Source organism: Drosophila yakuba, chromosome 3R (genome assembly GCF_016746365.2).
Source record: "Drosophila yakuba strain Tai18E2 chromosome 3R, Prin_Dyak_Tai18E2_2.1, whole genome shotgun sequence".
NCBI classification, from domain to species: domain Eukaryota; kingdom Metazoa; phylum Arthropoda; class Insecta; order Diptera; family Drosophilidae; genus Drosophila; species Drosophila yakuba.
In genome coordinates, this window is record NC_052530.2 from 7109978 (window position 1) to 7121551 (window position 11574).

Below are 11574 nucleotides of genomic sequence, written 5' to 3' on the forward strand. Positions count from 1 at the left end.
CTATAGAGGAAGATTTATATGCCTTAAATGACATTGTTTTCACACCAACATTTATTAAATTATTTACCTATTTAATAATGGTTAAAACATTCCTAGTCAGGCATTAAGCTGTCTTTTGTTTTTAGAGCTTTCGGCTGCGTCGTGCGACGGTCACACTAATGGCCTCCCCCACTTCTTCCTTGCAAGGACAACACAATTAGGCGGCGGACACATACAGTTTTTTCCCTCGATCCGTGGCCGCCAGTTAGCCCAGTCTCGTCCCCCGACCGACAAGTGATTCCCGACAGCAGCCGTTGGCCATTCGAATACAGGATGCTTCACTGGCGCCACACAGGTTAAGCTATTGCAGTCCCAGACGAAAATGAACAATTTGGTGAGTGGGCGGTGACGGAGTTCGGTTTCAAGCTCAGGTCTCGGGTGTCTCCACCTTCGATTGTGAATACCAATCAATCAATTATAACCAGTGAGATCCTTGCAGGAGCACTCCAAGCATTTCTATCCCGATAACTACAAATTGGATCTGTCTGAGACCATGAAGGCGGCTCTATCCAAAGGACCCGGAGGAGGTGCCGGTGGTGGGGGCGTGGCAGGCGGGGATATGCTGCCCCAGCCTAATGCTGGAATGCCAGGAGTGGGCTATGTTACGGAAAAGCTGTATATGCTGCTGCAGCTGTATTTGCAGAACAAGGGCTGGAATCCCAGTGCTGAGCTGCTGCAGTGCTTCAGCGATCTCAAGGACAATGCCATGCTTCCTAGCGCCGCCTATCTGCAGTAAGTAGGCAATGGGTCTACTCGGATTAGTTCCTTACACTTACTCCTTTGCAGGGTCCTGGCCAACCGGTTAACCCTGGACTCTCAGGGACGTCTCATACTACGCGACAATGGAAAGATTGTGTTGCCCTTCGAACATTTTGCCAATGCGGTTATGCTAAAACACATGTCGGGGCCGCATGGCTTGCACCTTAGTGTAGACGCCACAGTTCGGGCAGTTATTGAGTCGTATACCATTGGTCGGGATCAGTTCGGTATGGAGAAGGAGTTCATTATCGAGGTGGTCCAGTCCTGTCCCAGTCCCGCATGTCGCTACTACAAAAACCACATGGGGATCTCGCCCATGCCGTTCATGGAGCAACAGTATCCGGGCGTAAACACTCCAGAGTTCCTGCAGCGTTTGGCCCATCTGCCGCCTGGCGGAGCAGCAGGATCTGGGCCGGGAGGCTCCGCAGCTGGATCCAACTCAAGTGTGGCAAGCAGCTCAAGCTCGGCGAATGTGGAAATCGATCTGTCCAAGTCGACGGGCTCTAAGGTGCCCCAGGTCTCGGTGCCGCCGCAGTTGCAGCACCTTACCAAGCAGCAGCAGAGTAGCCTCCAGACGCAGCTCTCGCAGATCAGTGCTGCCGCCGCCCATCACCAACAACAACAACAACAACAACAACAGCAGCAACAACAACAGCAAGCAGCAGCAAAACACCAGCAGCAATTGACTGCGGCCCTAATCCAACAGCAAAACCGGGTCCTCGCCCAGCAGAATTTAGAGAAACTTAGTAACCACCTCAGTCCGCTGGAAAAGCAGCGAGTCTTCGCCCAGCTGGATCCCAAGCATTTTGATCCCATGGCCGTTGCGGCTGCAGCCGCCAATCTTCAAATCCAGGGCCTGATGCAATCGCAGGCAGTGGCTGCCGCTGTGGCCGCAAATCAGCAGCCTCCGTCGGCAACGACCACATCTGCTGGAGGAGGCGCTGCAACCGTCCCGCAGGCCCATCATGGACACCATCCCTTGCCACCGCCATCGCAGTCGCCACACTCATCCTCCTCGTCTTCCTCTCATTCCTCGCTGGACCAGATTATCCACAAGAATGTTACCGACTCCTTGCGGTGAGTGAACGTTATAAAAAGTGGAGCTGCTTAAAACAAAATAGAAATATAACTTATTCAAATTATTCAAATTCTTTTTCTGGATATAATTGTTTTTAATATAACTTAATTTAAAATCTTAACTTATATTACAAAAATATAATAAGTATATAGTAACGAAATAGGTTCATATCAATATTATTTATTTGTTTTATATTTATTTTTTTGGTTTTGTTATTTTGCTTATTTCATTTCTACAATTTAAAACAAGAGAGAACGCTATAGTCGAGTTCCCCGACTATCTGATACCCGTTACTCAGCTAGTGGAAGGGAGAAGGAGAGTCTTAAACACAGTTTTTGGCGGTTTGTAGGCGTTATAGTGGGCGTGGCAGAAAGTTTATTGGCAAATCGATAGAATTTTACAAGACCAATACAAAAATGAAAAAATATCTAAACATTTTTCAAAAGTGTGGGCGTAGCAGCTTTGGGCGGTTTGTGGGCGTTAGAGTGGGCGTGGCAAAAAGTTGTTTGGCAAATCGATAGAAATTTACAAGACCAATACAAAAATGAAAAAATTTCAAAACATTTTTCAAAAGTGTGGGCGTAGCAGCTTTGGGCGGTTTGTGGGCGTTAGAGTGGGCGTGGCAAAAAGTTTTTTGACAAATCGATAGAAATTTACAAGACCAATACAAAAAAGAAAAAATATCAAAACATTTTTCAAAAGTGTGGGCGTGGCAGTTTTGGGCGGTTTGTGGGCGTTAGAGTGGGCTTGACAACATGAATCGACAAACTTTCTAGCTTTAGTTGTTCCTAAGATCTCAACGTTCATACGGACGGACAGACAGACGAACGGACAGACGGACATGGCCAGATCGACTCGGCTATTGATCCTGATCAAGAATACTTTATAGGTTGGAAACGCTTCCTTCTGTCTGTTACATACTTTTCAATGAATCTAGTATACCCTTTTACTCTACGAGTAACGGGTATAATGATAACTTTTGAGTTTTTGTTGTAGACAAGTAATTGTATTGATTTCATTTTTCCGATCTCAGTTCCAATCTGGACTCAATAGAATCAAATAAGGATCTACTGGCGCTGCATAATGGAGCTTGGGCCACCGGTGACGTCAACCGAATGGATCATTTGGCCGTGGGCCAGGACAAGATAGTGCGGATCTTCGCGGAGCTGATGCGAAACATGTCGCGAATGAAAACCTACATACGTCCCTCTATGTGTAAGCCCTACGGCAAGCAGAGTGAGAGTCTGCAGAAAAGTGAGTACCTCGCTGGAAACCGGTTTTGCTATCTAAGATACTGACCGCCTCCTTCTGCTTCCTCGTTCTCCTCCTCGACAGCCCTCATGGACACCATTCAGATTGTGCAGACGCTTCGTAACTGCCTCCCAGCTCCCCACATACCCGTGTCCTCCTGGAAAAGCGAGAGTGAGGGCAACGTGGGATCAGGCGTGAGCGCGGGAGTTGGAGTGGGTGTCCCTTCAGGACTTAGCCTGGGCGCCGCCTTGGGTCTGCCATCTGGCAACATGCACTAGATGCGGGATGGAGCTCATCAGGTAGCATGCAATATCTCCGAATTCACCCACTAACATTCTTCCAGCAGTTAGAGAACACTTAGTACTTACACACATAAAAAAAAAGTAGATAATAGGCATAGCAATTTATCCTCGTAGGCTTGACTCCAGTTTTCCTTTTAGCAATTATGTGCCATGTTCAACACAAGACTTGATTTAATTTTCACATTTGACTGACATTTACATATGTATACATATGTATTGAATCCCGCTGTTTGGATTTAGTTCTCATCACTCTTTGTTTCCCTGTTCGGCACGCAAAATTATGAAGCAAATCGACAAATTAGTTAAACAATTGGCAAAACGTCTGTGATATTTGAATTATGTTGGCAAACGGAAGACAAAACTAAATTTAATTTATTATGTTGTGTGCCCTCTGTTGTGACGTCTTACTTTTTACTTTGTGCATATCTACTAAGCATATATTCTTATCCATTCTCGTGCAATCGACGATTTTTCGCCCATATCAAAAGCAACTCGAATGAAGCCCATACTTAAACTAACCTACTGATAATCGACATGATAGACGCGTAAGATTTACATTATATTTTGCATTAGAACTTCAGAGTATCTGAATTACATTTGGAGGAAGGGCGCGGTGGCCATCGAGAGATTACGAGTTGTGTTTAAATTTAAGAAGCTGAATAAGGGTTGTATTCCGCATGCAAGGGCTATTTAAATATATATTTAAACCCGCCCGAGCTCAAAATTACCAGTAACTCGATAAACGAGAAAACAGTATTATATGCAATAAAAAGGCACCTGCAACCATAAGTATTTACCTAGCTGATGTGCGGGAATTTATTATAACATACCATATTATTGCTTAATGTTTACCTTCTGGACTTAATAATAAATAAATATTTTATTCTACAACAAACCCGATTTTTTTAATGTTAAATTATAAGCTACTTTAAGCTAAATCCTTTAAACTTTCGAATTAAAAAAAACTTAAAATTCTGCAAGTTCTTCAATGGAATCCGAATCTCTTATGTCTTCGGAATTCAAACATAAATTAGGAAAAATTATAATGTTATAGTTCCTATTTCTAAACTGTATAAAAAGACGGTATTAATTAGAATTATAGTATTCTTATTTATTATTTTATTTTTGGCTATATTATATACTGTTACTAAAAAAACTAGATCGCTAAGAATTGACAGATGAGGCTAATTAACAGAATTGTCAATTTTATTAGACTTTTATCGATGAAATATATCGGAGTCGGTGAGGATTTTACCCAAAAAAAGTAGTTGAAAGAAAACATCTTTATTTGTAAGTCTTTAAATTTAGTGATTCCTTTTTTAGCTTTTTGCATCAACAGCGACCTGTGTGTTAGCTTACATTAACATAACATAAATGTAAACGTGTGGTTAATGCAACCAGTTAACATTGGCCAGTGGAAAGTGGATATTTGTTAGCATGCTGACTGGCGCCGTGGATTTCTACGTTCTTAGTTGACGGTCACACAGCGCACAGAGCTGCGTTTTTCGTTGATAATTTTTAAATTTATTTATTAGTTTATTAGTTGGAAATAGAGCTGCCCCCAACTGCACGCTGATTTCGGAAATATCGGTCCGGTCCACCGCCCTCCGCTTTAACACACCATTCGGAAATCGATATATACGCTGACGGTAATTGGAGAACGTTTTTTCCATTTTATCTCCACCTTGTCCGCACTTCGTTTTGTGCTCTCTTTGTGCGCTGCCTCCGCTTAACATTTGGGCCTTTAAAAACACACACAAGCAGAAAGCCCCGCCGTGTTTGCCTGTGAAATTGTTTAAATAACGACCAGTGAGATGGGCCATTGGCCAAAATGCAATAAGAATATGTGTGTGCAATAATAATAGGGAACGGTACGGTACGGTGCCCCAAAACATGAAAATGGTGCTAGACGCTCCTAACGCCGTGCCGAGCTGGCATATTTTGCTTAGCGACGCCGTCGGCGCCGTTTTTCCCGGCCACGAACTCTGCTCGAGGAATTTACAACAAAAACAATGAATTAAATGGTATTTAAATTGTGCATACAATGCGGTTTGGAAATGCGAAATTGTGCCTAATTTGTCCGTTGCAAACGAATGTTTTTTTTGAAGGCCCTGTCTTAATGACGTCACAAGCGTAGCAGAGTGCAACAGACAGACAACAATGACCGATGAGCATAAAAGTAACATTAACAGTAACAGCAGTAACTTCAGCAACAACAATAACAGCAATAACGACAACAACACCAACGACGACGCAGCAAGTAGCAGCAATAGCAAAAACAACAACACCAGCAACGAGAGCAGCCGAAGCAACAACAATACTAGTAGCATAATTGCAGAGGCGGCCGCCAAGTTTCTACTGAAAAATGGCCTAAACGGCAGTAGCAGCAGCAGCAGCTTTCCCCCTCTGCCACCGCCTTTGCCCGCCAACTTAAGCAGGACGACCACGCCCACGCCAACGACCACGCCCTCATCCTCCAGCTCCACCGCCTCAAATGGCTTTTTGCCGCATGTCAAGACGCCCAAAAGTTGTAGCATTATGGCTGCGTCCGCCGCAGTGGCAGCCAGTGTCGTTGGAGCTACTGCGTCCAAGCCCACCATCGATATCCTGGGCGGCGTCCTGGACTACAGTTCCTTGGGCGGAGATGCAACAGGCTCACTGCCCACCACTGCAGCATCAGCAGCAGTAGCGGCGGCAACAGGAACGACGAAGATTGGCAAGGGAAGCAACTCCGGCGGAAGCTTTGATATGGGCAGGACACCAATATCGACGCACGGCAACAACAGCTGGGGCGGCTACGGTGGCCGTTTGCAGTTCTTCAAAGGTAAGTTTCTCCGAAATCACAGCAGTAAAAATAAACTCATTAAACTATTCTGCGTAGATGGCAAATTCATATTGGAACTGGCACGGTCCAAGGATGGCGAAAAAAGCGGCTGGGTCTCGGTCACGCGCAAGACCTTCCGCCCTCCATCGGCGGCCACCTCCGCAACTGTGACCCCAACGTCGGCGGTGACCACAGCGTATCCAAAGAACGAGAATTCCACATCGCTGAGCTGTACGTAACACATGTCATAATAGTTCCCGACGAATTACCTGTTCCATTTTATTACTTGACCTGAGAATCTAATTCGAATCAAAGGAATATGAATTTGAACCAAGTGTAATTTGCTAGCGCAATTCGAGCGGTCTATGCTTAGAATAACGCAGTTATAAAGGGTTCTAATGGCACGTAGAGGATAAAGTCCAATTTCGAAAACAAAGAAAAAAATATGTTTAAAATCTGTGATCTTTTAAAACTGTAGGTGGTAATAATATATTTAAAATCTAGTTAATTATGTTAACCTTTTTTTTTTTAATAAGTAGAGGCAATGAAATTTTCCGTAATCGGTCAAGCTCTTTTAGGACAATCTTCGAATTCGATCACTAAGTCCGTTCATACTTGTATACATGTAAATCCCATTTCAGAAATAGTTACTTAACAATCACAATCAATAATTTGTTCACTTTTAACCAAAGCTAAATAATTTATAAATGTTTTACAATTAAATAGTTTTAATTATAATTTATTGCTAAAATGTTTCTAATATATGTATATCTTGCATTAATATTCATTTCCATTGCAGTTTCGGACGACAACAGCTCGATACAATCCTCTCCCTGGCAGCGAGACCAGCCCTGGAAACAGTCCCGACCCAGGCGCGGCATATCTAAGGAGCTGTCGCTCTTCTTCCACCGCCCCAGAAACAGTACGCTTGGCCAGGCTGCTCTCCGAACAGCCGCTCGGAAACGACGGCGCCCTCATGAGCCGCTGAGCTCCAGTGAGAATCAGCTGCCCATTTTCGCGACGGTAGTCAAGGCGGAAAATGGCGACGATACTCTTAAAGCGGAGGCTGTCGTTGAAACTGAAAATATCGCTGTGGCGGCGGACACATCTACAAATGAGATTAAAATAGAAAACCCGGAAACGATCAAAGGCCAGGATGATGCTGAACGGCTTGAAAATGAGCCAAAGACGGCGGTTAGCGATGACAGCGAGTCAAAAACAGCATCGCCCGCTCAGCAGGTTGATACAAAACCAAATGATGAGACTGTTGAGAAGATGAATACGAGCGAGGATGAGGAAGCCATGGCAGAGCTGTCCAGGATCACGAATGCCGTTAATGGTGACCTAAACGGTGATCTAAAGGCGAATATTAAGAAACTCAAACCGAAGCCAAAAGCCAAGCTCAGCAGCATCATTCAGAAACTTATTGATGCCGTTCCAGCACGCCTCGAACAAATGTCGAAAACATCAGCTGTGATCGCATCGACAACAACGTCTGTAGAGCGCATTGGTGGTGGTCTAAGTCACGCCTTGACGCACAAAGTAAGTTTTACTTGGCACAACCAGCGTTTTAAAATGTTAATCATATACTAAGATTTTTTTTAATACTAATTATGTTAAATAATTTGAGTCATTAAAGTTCTAAATCTAGTCTAGAGACTAACGTAAAGAAAATTGAGAGAATTGAAGCAATTGAATATCTTCTTTTAGGTTTCTCCACCCTCATCGGCGACTGCAGCCGGCCGACTAGTCGAGTACCACACCCAGCACGTGTCGCCCAGGAAGAGAATCCTGCGCGAGTTCGAAAAGGTATCGCTGGAGGACAATGGTAGTGTAAACAACGGCAGCGTTGGAGCTAGTAGCGGTGGAGCTGGAGGAAAACGCAGTCGGGCAAAGGCAACTTCGACTTCGTCTCCGGCTGGCAAGGCGTCACCAATGAACTTGGCCCCACCCCAAGGAAAGCCGAGCCCCAGTCCCGGCTCCAGTTCATCCAGCACTTCGCCAGCTACCTTGTCGACACAGCCAACGCGGCTCAACAGCTCTTACAGTATCCACTCTCTGCTAGGTGGAAGCAGCTCATCCTCCTCCGGCAAGAAGTGCAGTGATCATCCGGCAGCTATTGTCAGCAATGTGCACCACCCACAGCACTCAATGTACCAGCCTAGTTCCTCAAGCTATCCTCGCGCTCTGCTCACCTCGCCTAAGTCTCCTGATGTGAGTGGAAGCAATGGGGGAGGCGGAAAATCGCCCTCGCATGCGGGAACTAAGAAACGTTCGCCACCATACTCGGCGGGATCACCCGTAGACTACGGTCACTCCTACTACAGGGATCCCTATGCGGGAGCAGGACGTCCTTCCACATCGGGCTCAGCATCGCAGGACCTGTCGCCGCCGCGCTCTTCCCCAGCATCGCCTGCCACAACACCGCGCACTGTTCCCAAAAAGACTGCATCAATCCGACGCGAGTTCGCTTCGCCGTCAGCCAGCAGCAGTAGCTGTCCCTCGCCCGGCGACCGGAGTGCATCGCCTCCTGAACGACGGCACATGCAGCAACAACCGCACCTCCAGCGGAGCTCGCCGCTGCATTACTATATGTACCCGCCACCGCCCCAGGTGAACGGGAACGGATCAGCCGGAAGTCCAAACTCGGCGCCGCCCGCGTCAAACAGCAGTGCAGCTGCTGTAGCGGCGGCAGCAGCGGCCGCAGCCGCCTACATTCCCTCGCCTTCGATATACAACCCGTACATATCCACACTGGCGGCGTTGAGGCACAACCCCCTGTGGATGCACCACTATCAGACAGGAGCGCCGCCCCTGCTGTCACCACATCCACAACCCGGTAGTTCAGCGGCCGCCGCTGCTGCAGCTGCTGCTGCGAGATTATCGCCCCAATCGGCCTATCACGCATTCGCGTATAACGGAGTGGGGGCGGCTGTTGCCGCAGCAGCAGCAGCCGCCGCCTTCGGACAACCGGCTCCCAGTCCCCACACGCATCCGCACTTGGCTCATTCGCATCAGCATCCGCACCCGGCTGCACTGACACACCACTCTCCCGCTCACCTGGCCACGCCAAAACTGACTGATAGTAGTACCGACCAAATGTCTGCAACATCCAGTCATCGCACCGCCTCCACTTCGCCGAGCAACTCGAGCGCATCAGCCTCCTCCTCGGCGGCCACTTCTGGCGCCAGCTCCTCCGCAATGTTTCATACTAGTAGCCTAAGGAATGAACAAAGTTCAGGTAAGCATTCAATCGGTGCACCATAATGTTAAGCAGTTGGAAAGTTGTAGAAGAGTGAACTCGATCCAAAATAACCTTAGGTTCGAGTAAGATAGCATAAAATGTATTCCAAGACAAGCAGTTTTAATAGCTGTGTAGTTCAGTTATCAAAATTTGATAAAGATTTGATAAAGTCTCCAATTTTAAGTCACATTAGTTGTTGTTTAAATGTAAATGTAATGCTTTATCAAAATCAATTTGCTGTCATATGTGCACTTTAATGCAATTTAATGCACCATAAACTCCATCTAATCCGCTTTCTCATCTTTCTCTCCTTTAGACTTACCACTGAATCTGTCAAAGCACTGAGACATACACACGCCCCAGCTGCCCCAGTTTCTGGGCCAACCATTCGAGTTAAGAACATTATCGCACTAGTAGCGCTTAAGACGACATTTAATACACGTAATTTAATTTGATAAGTTCGCCGATAGTTTAGTTGTAACCTAATTGTTTAAACCTAAGTCTAATCCTAGGTTCTCAGTTAGGGACGAACATTTAAAAATCGCATACAAAAAGAGATGATAAACTCAAGTTTATTTTTAAACCTGTTCCAGAACCTTTTATACAGTCAGTAAAGAAATGTTATTTTCTACAAACTGGACAAAATATGCAAAGGAATTTTATTCTATACCAACTAATGGAAAGATATACTAATAAAAACCTTTTCTATAGGATGTATAAAATGCAAGTCTTTAAGAATCTCAAAAAAGAGTTACGTTTTTTTTCATCAAAACATTTCCTTGAAACAGACTGAACCTGATTTTTTTTAGAAAAAAAAAATGAAAAACTTAGTTACGAATCGCAGCATATAACATTTTAAAGTATATTTAACAAAACTACAAGAACAGATTTTTATAAAATGCTTGTGCCTTTAAAAATGGAAACAAAACTAGGGATACAAAAATTAATATTAAAAAAAAGAAAAACAAGTTTACTATAACCAGATTAATATGCAAGCATACTTAGGTGTTCTATAGTGAAAACTTTAGAAATCCTTTATATCGGGGTCCAAAATTTAATTGACAGAAATTTGCTTTATGCAGATTGTATACGACCCCAACATTTTCAGTACATTTATAAATGAATTTTTTAATTATTTTAAAATTATCATTTTAAATTAGTTCAAAGATAAAAAAAATCTCTACTCTTCAAATTAAAAGAGTTTCCTGATAGTCTACAATTTATTGATAGACGTTGAAGTTTGAATTAGAATCCTCGGCGGATTTAAGTTTAACTCACGATTGTTGTCATTATCTAAAATGTTGTATAACTCTGCCTAGTGCAAATTCTCTGTCAGTGGCTGTCCAATCAAAAACAAATAAAATGTACAAAAAATCCACATATACAACAAATTTACAAAAAAAGGAAAGCAAAAAGATCCTAAGCAGACAATTTCAAACCGGAACTCGTACAACTGAAACTGATACAAATAAAAAACATATTCCTAACGCAAAAAGACAAAAACAAAACGCGGTTTCTCATATTTTCTAAATTATTTATATAAATCAAATGTCTATTTATATTTACCGATAAATAAATAGTTGTAATTGTAAATACAGTATTTTTACACAAAAAAAAAGTTAATCGATACGCGAGAAATAACCAATATATTTCATATAAATATTTTTATAACGGATTTTAACAAGTAACTGTATATTTTGTATCTGATTACGCAGAATAAAAACAAAAGGATTCCATATGAGGTCAAGAACAGTTTGCACAAGGCCGCCTGAAACTTGCTTAAAACTTGATTAACTGAACAAACTTGGAACTAAACACATCTGTTAAGAACAGATCCAAAATATTTTCCAATGGAAAAATGGAGAAGCTTCATATTATTTAAAAAATCACGACAGAGAATTCAGCCAGAGAATGTTTAAGCAAGTGCCAGTCGGCTAACCTTTTAGTAGGCGTTACGAAAATATAAAGAAATATAAATACAATTTCCATACAAATTCCATATGGTTTCTACTACCTACTGATTAGTTAGTTAGATAGGCGTCTAGGGACTATTCATTTACTTTTACTATGGTACTGT

General features: G+C 43.6%; 2 protein-coding genes across 3 annotated transcripts; both read left to right on the forward strand.

The window, feature by feature from the left end:
• Window positions 1-157: 157 nt before the first annotated feature.
• On the forward strand, window positions 158-4324 carry LOC6535823 (neurogenic protein mastermind). The gene is made up of 5 exons (XM_039376887.2): window positions 158-373; window positions 479-771; window positions 826-1875; window positions 2910-3130; window positions 3212-4324. The coding sequence occupies exons 1-5, from the start codon at window positions 362-364 to the stop codon at window positions 3403-3405; spliced, it is 1770 nt and encodes a 589-aa protein (XP_039232821.1). The 5' UTR covers window positions 158-361; the 3' UTR covers window positions 3406-4324.
• A 560-nt stretch (window positions 4325-4884) lies between these two features.
• On the forward strand, window positions 4885-10144 carry LOC6535824 (protein hairless). Of its 2 annotated transcripts, none has more exons than XM_015191882.3 (6): window positions 4885-5453; window positions 5538-6253; window positions 6311-6484; window positions 7053-7795; window positions 7964-9494; window positions 9814-10144. In XM_015191882.3, exons 2-6 carry the CDS (start codon window positions 5590-5592, stop codon window positions 9840-9842), a joined length of 3141 nt encoding a protein of 1046 aa, XP_015047368.1. In that variant the 5' UTR covers window positions 4885-5453; window positions 5538-5589; the 3' UTR covers window positions 9843-10144. The 2 variants fall into 2 exon arrangements, with proteins under 2 accessions (XP_015047368.1, XP_002096445.1); XM_002096409.4 differs by having other exon boundaries at window positions 4885-5078.
• The last annotated feature ends 1430 nt before the right edge of the window (window positions 10145-11574 follow it).